The following is a 16,729-nucleotide window of genomic DNA, read 5'->3' as shown; positions in this document are numbered from 1 at the left end:
GCTCATCTCTAATTATGATGTATTAAAGCGTTGATTTTTATTCATATGGATTATGATTTTTGTGTACTCTCACCTGTTTTTTGGTTGGCGCTAGTGACCTTGTGGTCGAGCGAGTGGGTACAATTTGTTGGGTACCTCTGAGGTTTTTCATTGGTTAAAAGGTTGTGTGAAGGTAGCCATAATGGGGCTCATTAACTAAGGGTCCAAACCGCGCACTTTCGTCGGGTTTCCCGAACACTTCCGATTTGCCCTGAATTGCCCCAGGATTTTGGTGCACGCAATCAGATTTGGGCGCATCGGAGCCTGCTTTCACGAGACAGAAATCGTGGGGCGTGGCCGTTTGACAACTCGACGGATCCGGAAAAACCACAAAATTTTAAAAAAGAATTGTGTCGCAAGATCAGCACTTACATGCACTGGGATGAAGCAGGTGAACTCCGGCAGACCTGGGCGCAGCAGCGACACCTGCTGGATATTGGGCGCACGGACCTTAGTGAATCCTGGCAGGCCCGAATCAGCGTCTGAGAACGCACCGCTGGATCGCGACTGGACCGGGTAAGTAAATCTGCCCTATTGTGTTTAAAAATGCACATGTGGACCGTTCTTAACAGACTAAAAACTGATGCGTTTTTGTATGTTTACCATGCTTTTGGCTAGTTTTAATCCTTTTCACAGCTGCCTACACTTCTAGAAATTGAGATAAACAGCCAAACACATGGTAAACATACAAAACGATTGCGTTTAAAAATGAATGTGTTTTCAGTCCGTTTAAAAACTCTCTGGGTGGAATTTACATTGCGTTTTGAAATGCTATTGAACAGCGGTGAAGAGGAGATATGCCCAATTGCATTGTGTTAACATTATGTTTACAAAGTGCAATGTTAACGCAATGCAATAAGGCACATCTCCATTTAATACTTACTAAAACGTGTTTCACAACGCAATTCTGGCTCAGGCAGCGATCACACATTATACAAGGAAGTCACTATGAAATCCACTGCAACTTAACTGGGATTTCAAGCCACATGCCAAGCGCACTGTGTGAACACGGCTTAAGTTGGATGACACGGACTGTGTCTAACTTGAAAACTGACAGAAAACGGGGCGGGACACAACTTATCAAAGAGAATATTTTTCTCAAGTAACTTTTTACCTCAGGAAATTCAAGCAAGAATTCCTCGACAACTGCCTGAGCCCTATAGATTCTATACCATGGCGCCCCCCTCTCCCATCGCGTCGTGCGCGAGGTGAACACATGTCGTTAAGTCACGACCATTACACGTCCACGTAAAAAAAAAACCCGTCCGCCCGTCTACGTGATGCACGAGCAGCGCCGCCGTCACTTCACCTCAGCACCGGGCCGCCTTCCCGCCCTCTCAGCCCACCCCGCCTCTCGCGTGACGTCACATCGCACTACGGCTCACAAGCGCTGAGCGAGATCTGGCACGACCACTCCCATTGGCTCCCACAGCCATAGCGTGAGCTCTGCACACCGTAGCGACGGCTTGCCATTGGCTGAAAAAGCGCGCGGGGCGGGACTCGGAAACTTGCGCGCTGGCGAGTCACGCCTTTCTAGGAATTGTAACCGCGCCCAGTACGCTGACGAGCTCTGGTTGCCGGGTAACTGTAGGCGCCGATTGCTGCTGAGGCTGCGCTTTGGCTCCGCCCCCAGGCACCATCCTATGATGCGGTGTATGTGAGAGCGGCCGTCACTGCATGTAACCAGAGCCAGAGCCTACAGGTGTGCGCTGTCACACTGCACCGGACCCGCCGCTGTGTGCAGCTCACATTCTGCTGCCTCTTCTATTTATATATTCCGCAAAATTACTGCAAAATATTCAAAAATATTTATTATTTATTTATTTTATTCTCATTTTCTTTCCCATTTTTGATTTTTTTTTTCTGAGAGTTTCAGAGTTTCAGAGTTTCAGAGTTTTTTTGAAATTATTATTATTATTTTTTTGGCAATTTGAATTTGGCCTCAGCTCGGAGCCGCCGTATTACATTGGACTGTGATCTTGTTAGGATGTGGACCTTCCTGGGGGTGGCCACCTTCACCTATGTGTATAAGAAGTGCGATGAGCTGCTGAGCTCGCCCCGGCTGGAGGTGCTGCTCGCCCTGATCGGGTGCTGCACCATTGGCCTGGTGCTGTCACTCATCCGGTACCGCGGGAGAGTGGGCTCACAGAAACAGGGGGGTCCAGGGATTGTCTCCAGGATGCTGAACAGCACCGCACCCAAAGACATGGGGAGAGGCGCAGAGAACGGCGTGAGACAGGTAGGTGGCCGCCAGTGTGACACCTATACAATAAATATATATGTATGTGTATTGTACGTGTGGCTAAAGAATGTACTGGACTATATGTGTGTATAGATATAGTATATAGAGAGATACATGTACATATAGAGATCTCTTCTGCTTTCTATCGTTATATCTATCCCATATATATCTAATGTCTATGTATGCATTTATATATCTAGCTCCATCTAATTTTCAATCTAATATTTACTTATCTTTCTAACATCTTTGTTATAACATCTATCTATTCTATGTCTAAACATCCATCTACGCATATCTGTCTATCTGTCTATCTATCTCATATCTATCTATTTATCTATCTGTCTATCTGTCTATCTATCTCATATCTATCTATTTATCTATCTGTCTATCTGTCTATCTATCTCATATCTATCTATTTATCTAATATCTATCTATCTTGTCTCCTATCTATCTATCTATCTATCTATCTATATTTCTATCTATCTCATATCTATCTATCTATCTATCTATCTCATATCTATCTATCCATCCGTCTGTCTATCTAGCTACCAAGTATAGATGGATAGGAGGATACATAAAGTTTCTCTATATCTACTTATAGAACATGGTCAGTTACATTGTGTCCTACCCAGGTGTGTTACAGTGTGGCATCAGGTGTATACATGGATATAGATAAGTGTCGTCTGTCGGCTACTAGTTACTGAGTTTCAATGAGACTTAAAGCGGATAATGTTCTCACAGCGAAGATTATTCCAGAAATCAGCAGTCACCGGAGATTACTGTACTGAGCCGAGAGCTTCCAGCACTTATCTGTGTGCAACTGCTGACTATCTATCTATCTATCTATCTATCTATCTATCTATCTATCTATCTATCTATCTATCTCCTATCTATCTATCTATCTATCTCATATCTATCTATCTATCTCATATCTATCTATCTATCTCATATCTATCTATCTATCTCATATCTATCTATCTATCTATCTATCTATCTATCTATCTATCTCATATCTATCTATCTATCTATCTATCTATCTATCTATCTATCTCTTATCTATCTATCTATCTATCTATCTATCTATCTATCTATCTATCTCCTATCTATCTATCCATCTCATATCTATCTATCTATCTATCTATCTATCTCATATCTATCTATCTTTTTATCTGTCTATGTATAATCTTTTTAAACATTCTTTTACTATATCATATCAATCCACCTTCATTTTATCTATATTTATGTGTAACATCTGTCTCTACATGTAATACAGTCCTCTGGTTTCGTACAACATGGGCTCTTTAGGTTTGTTCTTAAGTTGAATTTGTATGTCATTGTAAGTCATAACACAATTTTTTTCTTCCCTGTGACAATTGGTCATGGGACCGAGAATTGAAGCTTCTTTACAGACACTTAATTATCATCCATAGACTTCACCAGAGGTCACAGGGGCAGAGAGGTCCATCTGTAACTAGGGGTCGCCTGTAAGTCCGCTGTCCTTAAGTTGGGGACCGCCTGTTTCTTTCTGTCTCTTTTGTTATCTATCTCCAGTATCTCTCCGATATTTACCCATCTCTCTGTATTACTTTTTGTGACCCCAGCTCATCACCCCCCTTCTATTATAGATCCTCTTGTACCCATCTGCCAATTTTACCTCTTAGATTTTTCATCACAAAATGTTCACTTAAAAGTCCTACTTCTTCTCCTGGATAAAAAGAAACAAAATGTAGAAGTCACAATGTGTCAGAGGACGGGCAGCCATGTTCTCCGCCCCTCGGCTGTCGCTGTGTTAGTTTTATGCGCTCTTATAGGGATAGCGCCTTCCTGATTCTTTTTGTTATACAGATTATTCTCATGGATCGTCTACACGGCTGCACATACCTGGCAGGAGCTTAAGTTATATCATGAAAATGACCTGGGCGCGGAGCCAGACAACGTTACATATAGCTCTCCCATTTAAAGGGACAGTTACCTACTATGGCAGAAGTGTGCAGGTTCCTACTATGTGCTGGAAATATAATATATAATATAATATAATAATATAAGGAAATCGAGCAGAGCTGCAGTGTAAAGTATCATGCATCAGCCTAGACTGCTGAAAAGAGATAGATTTCAGACTACCACGGACTCAAATAAAATGTTGGGATGGCCCAATTCACACCAGGACAGGACTCTTAAGGGTACATTCAGATCAGGTCTAGTGGTTTCAATGGTTACAGTGGGAATGCAATGACATTTTAGGAAGTTTATTGGTCAGTTTTTATTCTGAATATTTTTAGTCTCTCTTTTACAGAGGAAAACTGAGAACCACCAGCGATCCTCCACTGACAGTAATGGCGCAGCTGTTTCTTCTAGCAGATCTGGTGATGGCCCCGATGTCGTCATTGTGGGGTCTGGGGTCCTCGGTTCAGCACTGGCTACAGTGTTATCCAGAGATGGCAGGAGGGTGGCCATCATTGAACGAGACCTGAAGGAACCAGATCGTATTGTGGGAGAATTACTGCAACCAGGAGGGTATCAAGCCCTGAAGGATCTGGGACTTGGGGGTAAGGGATGACACTAGACATCAGGCTGGGGAGGTTGGGGTACACTTTATACACTGCACAGTGGATATCTAAACTACAACATATGCTCATCCGTGCCCGGTGAAATATGGTTGATGACAAGACCCAGAGGACTTCAGGATCCCATGATCTCAGGATCTGACTAACTCTGAGAAAGGCTAAATTGTAATGAAGGAAGGTTTCAAAGTTGTATCCACAAGGTTTCTAGCAGAATATTGCCCAGAGCGTCCCACAGCATATACTGGAAACTTCTTCCCATAATGCATCAAGGTGCCTTCTCTTCCCCATGTACATGATAAACATGCATCTGGCGGAGCCCATTATGTAAGATGGGATCCATGAGACCAGATGGACTTATTACTGCAACTCTGGCTGTGCCTACTTTCGTCTGTGACTAAACCCCCCATACACAGGGAGCTACCATGTCCTGTGTGTCCTGACACCTTTCTATCATAGCCAGCAGAGGTCAGGGGTCAGCATGGGTGCTCTGACCCCTCTGTGACTACACCCCCCATACACAGCAAGCTGCCATGTCCTGTGTGTCCTGACACCTTTCTATCATAGCCAGCAGTGGTCAGGGGTCAGCATGGGTGCTCTGACCCCTCCGTGACTACACCCCCCATATACAGCGAGCTGCCATGTCCTGTGTGTCCTGACACCTTTCTATCATAGCCAGCAGTGGTCAGGGGTCAGCATGGGCGCTCTGACCGCTCTGTGACTACACCCCTTATACACAGCGAGCTGCCATGTCCTATGTGTCCTGACACCTTTCTATCATAGCCAGCAGTGGTCAGGGGTCAGCATGGGCGCTCTGACCCCTCTGTGACTACATCCCCAATACACAGCGAGCTGCCATGTCCTATGTGTCCTGACACCTTTCTATCATAGCCGGCAGTGGTCAGGGGTCAGCATGGGTGCTCTGACCCCTCTGTGACTACACCCCCCATACACAGCGAGCTGCCATGTCCTGTGTCCTGACACCTTTCTATCATAGGCAGCAGGGGTCAGAGGTCAGCATGGGTGCTCTGACCCCTCAGTGACTACACCCCATACACAGCGAGCTGCCATGTCCTGTGTGTCCTGACACCTTTCTATCATAGCCAGCAGTGGTCAGGGGTCAGCATGGGCGCTCTGACCCCTCTGTGACTGCACCCCATACACAGCGAGCTGCCATGTCCTGTGTGTCCTGGCACCTTTCAATCATAGCCAGCAGTGGTCAGGGGTCAGCATGGGTGCTCTGACCCCTCTGTGACTGCACCCCATACACAGCGAGCTGCCATGTCCTGTGTGTCCTGACACCTTTCAATCATAGCCAGCAGTGGTCAGGGGTCAGCATGGGCGCTCTGACCCCTCTGTGACTACACCCCCCATACACAGCGAGCTGCCATGTCCTGTGTGTCCTGACACCTTTCTATCATAGCCAGCAGTGGTCAGGGGTCAGCATGGGTGCTCTGACCCCTCTGTGACTACACCCCCATACACAGCGAGCTGCCATGTCCTGTGTGTCCTGGCACCTTTCTATCATAGCCAGCAGTGGTCAGGGGTCAGCATGGGTGCTCTGACCCCTCTGTGACTACACCCCCCATACACAGGGAGCTGCCATGTCCTGTGTGTCCTGACACCTTTCTATCATAGCCAGCAGTGGTCAGGGGTCAGAATGGGCGCTCTGACCTCTCTGTGACTACACCCCCCATACACAGCGAGATGCCATGTCCTGTGTGTCCTGACAGCTTTCTATCATAGCCAGCAGTGGTCAGGGGTCAGCATGGGCGCTCTGACCCCTCTGTGACTGCACCCCCATACACAGGGAGCTGCCATGTCCTGTGTGTCCTGACACTTTCTATCATAGCCAACAGTGGTCAGGGATCAGCATGGGTGCTCAGACCCCTCTGTGACTACACCCCCCATACACAGCGAGCTGCCATGTCCTGTGTGTCCTGACACCTTTCTATCATAGCCAGCAGTGGTTAGGGGTCGGCATGGCCGCTCTGTGACTACACCTCCCTTACAAAGCGAGCTGCAATATCTAACCTAAGGTTGGTACAGAAAGTATACGGACCCCTTTGAATTTTTCACAATTTGTTTAATTGCAGCCAATTGGTAAGATTAAAAAAGTACACTCTGCCCCCAAAGCATTTCCTGTGACGCTCATATTTAACTCATATGTTGTCCATTTCCTTCTGAGCCTCCTTGAGATGGTTCTACTCAACACTCTTCATTGGAGTCCAGCTGATTGGACTTCATGAGGAAAGGCACACACCTGTCTATATAAGACCTCACAGTGCATGTCAGAGCACATGAGAATCATGAGGTCTAAGGAACTGCTCAAGGAGCTCACAGACAGAATTGTGCCAAGGAGAGACTTGAAAATGGCTTTCACCAACGTTCACCATCCAATCTGCGGGAACTGGAGAGGATCTGCAAGGAAGAGGCAGAGGTTCCCCAAATCCAGGGGTGAAAAACTTGTTGCACCATTCCCATGAAGACTCATGGTTACACCAGCTCCAAATCTGCTTCTATACAACACTGAACAGGGGCCAAATACTTATCAGCATGTGAAAATATGCAAAAAAGTTTTCCATGATGGGAAAAGGAAAACCACGCTTTTTTGCTACCTAGTAAGGAACCCACCTCAACACCAATACTTACTGTGTGATATTTCAGTTTTCCTTGTTTAATAATTTTTTTTCTGACACAATGAGGGCAGAGGGCACATAACTTTTTTGATCTTACCAATTGGCTAAAATGAAACAAAGTGTGGAAAATGTAGAGGAGTCTGAATACGTTCTATATCCACTGTATGTCAAGGTTACTCAGATCATTATGGTTGCTCATTTTTCCATTTCTCATAAGAGGACGATATTGCCCAGTATATACTACAGTTATGATCGTTGTATACTATATTCTGTAATGGACAATGCTAAGTTGGAAATAACTAATCCCCATATGCTGGTCCTTTTCCAGATGCGGTGGAAGGTCTGGATGCCCATGTGGTGCACGGATATGTGGTCCATGATATAGAGAGTAAGGCAGAAGTGGAGATCCCGTACCCAGTGAATGAGGAGAAGCAGCTGCAGTGCGGCAGGGCCTTCCATCATGGCCGCTTCATCATGGGGCTCCGTAAGATGGCCATGGCAGAACCAAAGTGAGTCTACTAGATGTTATCTCTCCTTATATTCCCTGTTATCACCTGATGTGTGTCTCCACTTGATATATAAGACCAGGGGTCTACAGCTGTGACTGGAGATCTGATTCACTTACTGTACATTGTAATATTGTGTGTTGCTGAGTAGTGCGAGAGATCGGGTTCTTTTTTCCCTTATCAAACCTTTTCCCCATGATACCAGGGGTTACTATCTCCATCAGAACCTCCATAACACAGAGTGAGGATAGGTAGGGCCGGAGGCCAGCTTATCTCCAGCTGTATAACACCCCTTGACCAGCTGCATAGATCCCATTACCAGCTGTATACTACTTGTGTCCAGCTGTATTCTACTCATGTCCAGCTCTATATCCCCTTAACCAGCTGTATACCTCCCCATGTCCAGCTGTATATCCCCTTAATCATCTGTATATCCCCTTAACCAGCTGTATACCGCCCCATGTACAGCTGTATACCTCCCCATGTACAGCTGCTATACCTCTCCTTGACCAGCTGTATACCTCTCCTTGGCCAGCTGTATACCTCCCCATGTCCAGCTGTATACCTCCCCTTGACCAGCTGTATACCTCCCATTGATCAGCTGTATACCTCCCATTGACCAGCTGTATACCTCTCTTTGACCAGCTGTATACCTCTCTTTGACCAGCTGTATACCTCTCCTTGATCAGCTGTATGTCTCCCCTTGAGCAGCTGTATACATCCTTGGCCAGTTGTATACCTCGCCATGGCCAGTTGTATACCACCCCATGGCCAGATGTATACCTCCCCATGGCCAGATGTATACCTCCCCATGGCCAGATGTATACCTCCCCATGGCCAGCTGTATACCTCCCCTTGTCCAGCTGTATATCTCCCCATGGCCAGATGTATACCTCCCCATGGCCAGATGTATACCTCCCCATGGCCAGCTGTATACCTCCCCTTGTCCAGCTGTATATCTCCCCATGGCCAGCTGTATATCTCTTCATGACCAGCTGTCTACCTCCCGTTGGCCAGCTGTATACCTCCCCATCTGTATACCTCCCCTTGTCCAGCTGCATACCTCCCCTTGTCCAGCTGCATACCTCCCCTTGTCCAGCTGTATACCTCCCCTTGGCCAGCTGTATACCTCCCCATGGCCAGCTGTATACCTCCCCTTGTCCAGCTGTATACCTCCCCGTGCCCAGCTGTATACCTCCCCATGGCCAGCTGTATACCTCCCCTTGTCCAGCTGTATACCTCCCCTTGGCCAGCTGTATACCTCCCCTTGGCCAGCTGTATACCTCCCCTTGGCCAGCTGTATACCTCCCCCTGGCCAGCTGTATACCTCCCCCTGGCCAGCTGTATACATCTCCTCTTATATCTTATGAGGATGATTGTTGCTTGTTTTGCAGTACACAGTACATGGAGGGGACCGTCCTTCAGCTCATTGAGGAAAATGACGCTGTTGTAGGAGTCCAGTACAGAGACAAAGAAACCGGAGATGTGAAGGTAAGATGTTAACTATCTATCTTATATCTGTCTGTCGTCTATCTATATAATAATACCAGAATATTAATGGTTAAACCTTACTTTGTAGGACGTCCGCGCTCCACTAACAGTCGTCGCTGATGGAGTTTTCTCCAAATTTAGGAAAGATCTAATCTCTGGACAGGTCAAAGTTTCCTCCCATTTTGTGGGTTGCATTTTAAAGGTAAGTACTTTAGTCTAGTTGCAGTTTTTGAATGTATTGTCACATGATGTCACATGACACTTTCCAAGCATCATGATCACTATGGCTGATTTTGGATGCATCGTCTGCCAGAATCAAGACAGAAAATATAGCTGGATGAACAGCGCCATTCTCCTTGTAGTGGCAGAGATGCAGAACTGCTCTGCTATAGTAAAACAGATGTTCATATGGATCTGTTGTCTGAATTAATGCCAATGGCCTGAATTCGATGACACCAAGATATTCCCAGCTTAATCTGTATGCTAATGAGGTAATTGGTGTACCCAGGGTCTTTCCTCAGCACCCAGTGCATTGCTATTCCAAATTAACTCAAGTCTCACCCCATGCTGCTCACGTGTAGAGATTGGAGTGGTCCTAGCAGTGCAGTGGGTGCTAAGGGCAAGTTATGATTGCACCAACTGCCTCATTAGCATATGGATAAAACTGGGAATTTCTCAGTAGTGGCATAATAGATAGACATAATAAAGGTATTTTACAAATCATAGTGTATAATACTTGGGGAAGTGGTAGACTTGTTCGAAGTAGCCAGGGATACCCCTTGTACATCTTCTAATGGTGAAAGAACATCAGATTTTTAAACAACTTCAACTGTTTTTATTCCTCATTCCAGGACTCGCCACAGTTTAAAGCCAATCACGCAGAGCTGGTCCTGGCCAATCCCAGCCCCGTCCTTATCTACCAGATATCGTCCAATGAAACGCGGGTCCTGGTGGACATCAGGGGAGAGATGCCAAAGAACCTTAAAGAATACATGCTGGAGAAGATCCTGCCGCAGCTTCCTGGTGAGGACCTGGGATGGTCATAGTGTGACCCTGAATGTGCCCCTTGATTTGGATGGTAGATTTCCTTTAAGACAGCTGTAATATCCTAATTTTGGGGTATTTTGTGCTCCGGAACATATGGGTGCACCTTTCTTGTCCAGTATCAGCTCCCACTTAGCTTTGAATGACAGTGCCCTACCTTCCCTGTAGGACTTGATAAGAATGGGTGCTCCAGACGTCAAGACCACACCTATGGTGCACTGAAATGTTAATTAGCATATAAATTCTGCAATGAGTGCACAGATTTTCAAAGGAAGACCTATGATGACATGGTAAATATCAGTGTATTATGAGCCAATAGAATTACCCCACTTTACTCTATTGCAGAACATTTACAAGAACCTTTCCACTTTGCTGTTGAAAATGACCGCCTGAGGACGATGCCGGCCAGCTTCCTTCCACCTTCACCTGTTGACAAAAAGGGTAAGAATACACTAGGGTTCACTTTCTGTTTGGTTGCAGTGTCCATCAATCTTATTTTCATATCTCACTGCACATAAATATACGTATTTTTTAGATATATTGTTGGCAGCAAAAATCTGTATACAGTGAGCTCCCCCTAGTGCCGGATAAAGGCAAACACAAATGATCCCATTTCTAGTATGACAGCTATCATGACACATGGCACAGAGTAACCAACACCAGTATCTCTTGTGTGCAGGAGTTCTGCTCTTGGGAGATGCTTACAACATGAGGCATCCGCTGACCGGAGGTGGAATGAGCGTCGTCTTGAATGATGTTAAAATTTGGAGGGATCTTCTTCAGGATCTGCCTGATCTGAGCGAACACTCACAAGTCCTGAAGGTGAGAAAATAATTGTAAAAAGGACAAGACTGAAGGATCTCTGTACTGTCCATTCATATATACAATATATACAATATGTTTATTATTATTAGATCCCCTATAGCTTTCTATGTTTTTTACAACCTGTCCCTGACTTTTATCTACCTATTCCCCTATTTTATTTACATTACACTTCACGAGCCATTTATCCACCTACACCGGCATCCACAAACCCCACTGTAATATTATACTATCCTCCTCTGTAATATTATTCTACCCCCACTGTGATATTATACTTTCCTTTCCTGTAATATTATGATATTCTCATCCGTAATGTAATACTATCCTTCTCCGTAATATTATAGTATCCTTCTCTGTAATATGGTACTATCCACCTCTGTAATATTATGCTATCTTCCTCTTTAATATCATTCTCTCCTACTATATATTATACTATCCTCCTCTGTGATATTATACTACCTGTCTATGTAATGTAATGCTATCCTCCTCTGTAATATTATTCTACCCCCACTGTAATATAATACTTTCCTTCTCTGTAATATTATAATATCCTCATCCGTAATTTAATACTATCCTCCTCTGTAATATTATACTATCCTTCTCTGTAATATGGTACTATCCTCCTCTGTAATATTATGCTACCTTCCTCTTTAATATCATTCTCTCCTACTATATATTATACTATCCTCCTCTGTGATATTATACTATCTGTCTATGTAATGTAATGCTATCCTCCTCTGTAATATTAAACTATCCTTCTCTGTAATATTATGATTTCCTACTCTGTAATATTATACCATTCTCCTCTATAATATTACGCTCTACTACTTTGTAATAATATACCACCCTCCTCTGTAAAATAATAATATCTTCCTCTGTAATATTATACTATCTTACTCTGTAATATTATACTATCCTCTGTGATATTATATTGTCGATCTCTGTGATATTATGCTATCACCCTCTGTATACTATTCTAATCTGTAGTTTTATGCTATCCTACTTTGTAATATTACACTATCCTCTTCTGTATTGATTACTTTACAGAGCTAAGTATTATTTCTATATATATTTATGGAATCGGTTATTTATATTGTAATTCTCCTTGCTGCTGTGATATTATATTGTTGTTTTGCTTGCAGGCTAAACAGCAGTTCTACTGGTCTAGGAAGAAGACGCACTCTTTCGTGGTGAATGTCCTGGCCCAGGCTCTGTACGAGCTCTTTGCAGCTACTGATGGTGAGTAGAAGATGTAGGGACACGTGATACTCATGTGTTCGGAAAAGATTTGCACAAAGGTCCTAATCCATCATCTGATCTGCAGATATTTGCATCTATACAAATCCCATCCACATTATGTGAAAAATAATATCCTGGGGTGGAAAAAAATGGGGATTTAGAAACCTCATCTAGTCAATTATCGCTGTAGATTTAAAGAAAATCTACCATTTGATTTGATGCATTATGAACCAAACATACCTTGAGACTGCTGTAGCTACACTGAAGCAGAAACATATCTTGTTAAATCCCTGAGACAAGTGGTTTTGCTGAAAAAAACAACTATAAAATTCAGGACTTTGGGAAAGCTGGATCCACATTATACACAAGCTTTCTGAACAGCCAAGGCAGGACTAATCAACCTGAGCTTGATCACTCATACACATCAGCTGAGGGATGGTGCAGCAATTGATTATTCTGCCTGGCAGGGAGAACAGTGATTACATCATCCTCTGGTGCAGTGCATAACTAATGTGAAAGGAAAAGCGACAGAACTCCATTATCATAATTTTGTAATAGTTTTTTCAGCAAAACCACTCAGTTCAGGGATTAAACAAGATGTTCCAGAATCAGTGTAGCTACAGCATTATCAAGGTATGTTTGCTTCATAATGCATCAAATCAAATGGTATATTTCCTTTAAAGTTTATGCTGCCAGCACATGGAAGTGAACAACGGCTGCAAACACCGGACCGTGGTCATACCTTGTAGTACATGTCCGATCCTTGTCAAACTAGTCAAAAAAAAAAAAGCTAAAAGTGCACAAAATCTGTGGCGGAACCAGACTCTTTTGAGAGAGTAGTGGTAATGATGTGTCTCTGTTGTCTGCACTGGGACAAGGAAGGAGACAGAAAAATATTTAATCTGATTAACCGGTTGATAATGTGTCACATGTTCTGTATATTTACTCTTGTATATTAATCTCATGTGATTTGTGTGTTCTCAGATTCCCTCTACCAGCTGAGACGAGCCTGCTTCAACTACTTCAAGCTTGGAGGAGAATGTGTGGCCGGCCCCATAGGACTTCTGTCTGTGTACGTATAACATTCACTTCCCCCCTTACATACAGACTGCAGCCAGTGTTATGTATTGTCCCTGCAGAGATGTGTAATCAGACCTTTGTGTATGTTGTTGGTAGCAGCAGGACTGTGAAATATGGATTTATATTCCAGAATTGTAGCTTTTCCAACTACACTGGGGACGTGTCCTCACACTGCTGTGCTCTGTGCTCACTGCAGTCAGTGTTGGGTATTGTCCCTGGAGACATGTGTAATCAGATCTCTTTGTTTGTTATTAGTAGCAGCAGGACTGTGAAATATTGATTTATATTCCAGGATTGAAGCTTCTCCAAGTGCAGTAGATGTGTGTCCTCACACTGCTGTGCTCTTATATTTGAATATTGGCCCACATTTATTATAGTGTTGGCACCAGTTTTCTGTCTGACTTTGCCCTGAAAAGATCGTGCAGACAGCTTGCACATGTATTTATATAGTGTCTGCGCCAGTTTTGTGTCTCAGCTGCTGTGTGTCCCCCGCGCCACAAAATTCTGCACATAAATGTATTATTGAGACTCGACAGAAGTGTGTTGCACGCTGTATGTTAAGGATTCACCAAAAAAAGATGGTGCACTCTGCCGGAGCAGTGCAGGGGGCGCTGGCAGAGCGTATCCGCTTTAGCGTTGTAAGTTTCCCCTATGTAACCAGCACTGCGAGAATCTGATTTCCTCACTGCTAGAGAGATGCGTTTTGTTAGAGGAGGCTGGGAGTTGTAGTTTGTCATAGACAGGGAAGCAGTCCCCGAGTTATGTACAAGATAGGTTCTGTAAGATTGTTCTTAAGTTGAATTTGTATGTAAGTCTGAACTGTATATATTATCATTGTAACCCCAGCTAGAATTTTTTTGGTCTCTGTGACAATTGGACTTTAAAAATGTTGGGTTGTCATAAGAACCAGGATTAACACTAAAGCTTCATTACAGACACCTGTGATAACTGTTATAGCTGATCATTGTAGCCTAGGGCTAAAGTACAGTAAATTGCCAACATCCAGTGGTCCGTTTGTAGCTAGGGGCCGTCTGTAAGTCGGGTCTTCTTAAGTAGGGAACCGCCTGTATACACAGTGTAATATATTAGCACCCAGGCTTATCCCATAGCATCCACATACAATATATACAGGAAGGTTTTTTGACATTACTGATCTATTTGCCTCCTCCCACAGATTGTCCCCCAGACCCACGCTGCTTATTGGACATTTCTTCGCTGTCGCCTTCTACGCTGTGTACTTCTGCTTTAAATCCGAGCCCTGGTTGACCAAGCCCCGCGCCCTGATCCGAAGCAGCGCCGTCCTCTACCGAGCGTGCTCCGTCATCTTCCCTCTAATATACTCAGAGATGAAACACCTGGTCTACTGAATCCAGACATTGAACAGTTAACCTTGCCAACAGAGGGCACCAATCAGGCAACAAGGCACGTCTCTCAGTGCCACCATGCGGGTCCAATTTGGTTATAACTGGTCCATAATGATCCTGATGTACAAAGCAGAATGATTGCACAGCCTGGCATGACGGGCATCCGCTCACACCCGGGGGGGCGTGAGATCAGTATCCGCTCCGTCCTGAGACACGAGACGCAAACTGATCCGTTATGTGAATCCGTGCAAGAACCGCAAATGTCTTCATGTACATTGTTATATCTATTTATATAAGGAACCTGCAGCCAATGATAAGACGTAGATGAAGATTAGGAACTCGACAGCGTGCTGGAGCCTTCTATACTGGATACATCTCCTCTGTAATACTCATTCGTTTCAACAGGGGGCGCCAGATGGTTTAATTATTTATAAATCCTTAGCCATGTGGAAACGAGCTGGCATAATGGCTGGCACCGGTGGGTTCACCATGGCGGCAATTATCAGACACAATGTAAACTGATGAGATATTATAATACCGCCAACCTATTCTATGTATCAGACCGATTCTCCTTCTTATAAAACCACTGTCCTGTAGCCGAACCCTCCGACCTACCTGTACCCTCCCCTCCAGTGTCTATCACAGACTGTGCCTGGGCATCAACCCAACCTTGGCGTTTTACTGCCGCCCCCTCCCCTCCCTGTGCCAGTGTGGATTTACATTGTTCATCTCTTTGCTATGGTCGGTATAGAGAACCGGACAGTGAGATAAAGGGTTAATTCGCGTAGAATACGCCGCACATTGTTTCATGATCTTGATATAATAACCTGAAATGTTTGAAAGAAATGGGGAAACTCCTCACTGAGGATACGGACGGTGGATATGCAATATTTTTGTACAGCGTGATACACACGTATCGTGGAAGTGCTTTGTTTTTATTTTTTTATATACGATGGAAAATTTTATGCAAAAAAAAAAGTCAACCTGCGATTTAACGGAGTTGTTAATTTTACAAATTAAAGTGGTTTTATGAACGGCTTGTTGGTCGGTTTCATGACAAAAGAAGTGCAAGACCCCAAGACAATGGGGGGGGGGGGAGGATTCATGAAAGTGTAATTGTGATTTGAGATAATTGTAGCTTAGGCTACATTCACATGGCCATATGGGGAGGCGTATATACGGCCGATGTATATAACCCGTATATATGCCCCCCATTGACGGCAATGGGCTTACAGCGCCGTACGTGAGCCCTGCTTCTCTCCCGCATGCCGTCGTGTGCCCGCCGTGCTAAGGTACAGTGGCCACATTCGTGTGAATGTAGCCTTAGTTTGTAAAAATAAATAAAAGCTCCTCCCTTCTATAGAGCCTGCACAATGTGTGTCTATGGAGGCTGCAGGAGCTCACATCTAATTTCCTAGTGTTTGGTTACACAGCTCTGAGAAGGTTGGATTTACCCCTTAAAGGGAACCTGTCACCAGGAGACCCATTTTTAGCACTCCCCCAGTCCCCACAGCGCATAGTACATACACTGCCAAAGTGTTTTTGTATAAAAAATTGGTTTTACAGAAAAAAAGATCTGTTATATTGTACCTTTCATTAGCATCTGCTTTGTGACTAGGCAGTTGCCCAATGGGAGGGTCTGTAAAGGAGCAGTTCCCCCCACCCTTGGGAAACATGTGACATTTTCAAATATATTAACTCC

At 44.3% G+C, this 16,729-nt stretch overlaps 2 protein-coding genes across 5 annotated transcripts in view; one reads left to right on the top strand and one right to left on the bottom strand.

Annotated features, from left to right (window-relative positions):
• The window catches only part of LOC140132432 (uncharacterized), a 118,269-nt gene extending 116,854 nt beyond the window's left edge, over window positions 1-1,415 (bottom strand). For 2 of the 4 annotated variants that reach the window (XM_072151208.1, XM_072151209.1), the window contains exon 1: window positions 1,154-1,415. Coding sequence is in view for 2 of the 4 variants with exons in the window: in XM_072151205.1 (XP_072007306.1) it covers window positions 74-151 (78 nt within the window). In the remaining 2 variants the exon portion in view is untranslated. Of the gene's footprint in view, window positions 1-73; window positions 388-1,153 lie in introns of those variants that run through there. The other 2 variants (XM_072151205.1, XM_072151207.1) reach the window with 1 other exon arrangement.
• SQLE (squalene epoxidase) lies at window positions 1,354-16,058 on the top strand. Its single transcript, XM_072151210.1, has 11 exons — window positions 1,354-2,278; window positions 4,575-4,827; window positions 7,810-7,990; window positions 9,382-9,478; window positions 9,567-9,680; window positions 10,330-10,501; window positions 10,868-10,963; window positions 11,202-11,344; window positions 12,487-12,583; window positions 13,568-13,655; window positions 14,838-16,058. Exons 1-11 carry the CDS (start codon window positions 2,027-2,029, stop codon window positions 15,028-15,030), a joined length of 1,686 nt encoding a protein of 561 aa, XP_072007311.1. The 5' UTR covers window positions 1,354-2,026; the 3' UTR covers window positions 15,031-16,058.
• The last annotated feature ends 671 nt before the right edge of the window (window positions 16,059-16,729 follow it).

Source organism: Engystomops pustulosus, chromosome 5, assembly GCF_040894005.1.
Source record: "Engystomops pustulosus chromosome 5, aEngPut4.maternal, whole genome shotgun sequence".
Taxonomy (NCBI): domain Eukaryota; kingdom Metazoa; phylum Chordata; class Amphibia; order Anura; family Leptodactylidae; genus Engystomops; species Engystomops pustulosus.
The sequence above is the reverse complement of the archived record's forward strand: the minus strand, read 5'-3'. Positions and strand labels throughout refer to the sequence as shown.

Bases quoted from the DNA above. Each gene is read 5' to 3' on its own strand.
- SQLE (XM_072151210.1), top strand. From the start codon at position 2,027: ATGTGGACCTTCCTGGGGGTGGCCACCTTCACCTATGTGTATAAGAAG. The intron at 9,681-10,329 runs GTAAGTACTTTA...TCCTCATTCCAG, and splicing joins TTGTGGGTTGCATTTTAAAG to GACTCGCCACAGTTTAAAGC. The intron at 13,656-14,837 runs GTACGTATAACA...CTCCTCCCACAG, and splicing joins CCCATAGGACTTCTGTCTGT to ATTGTCCCCCAGACCCACGC.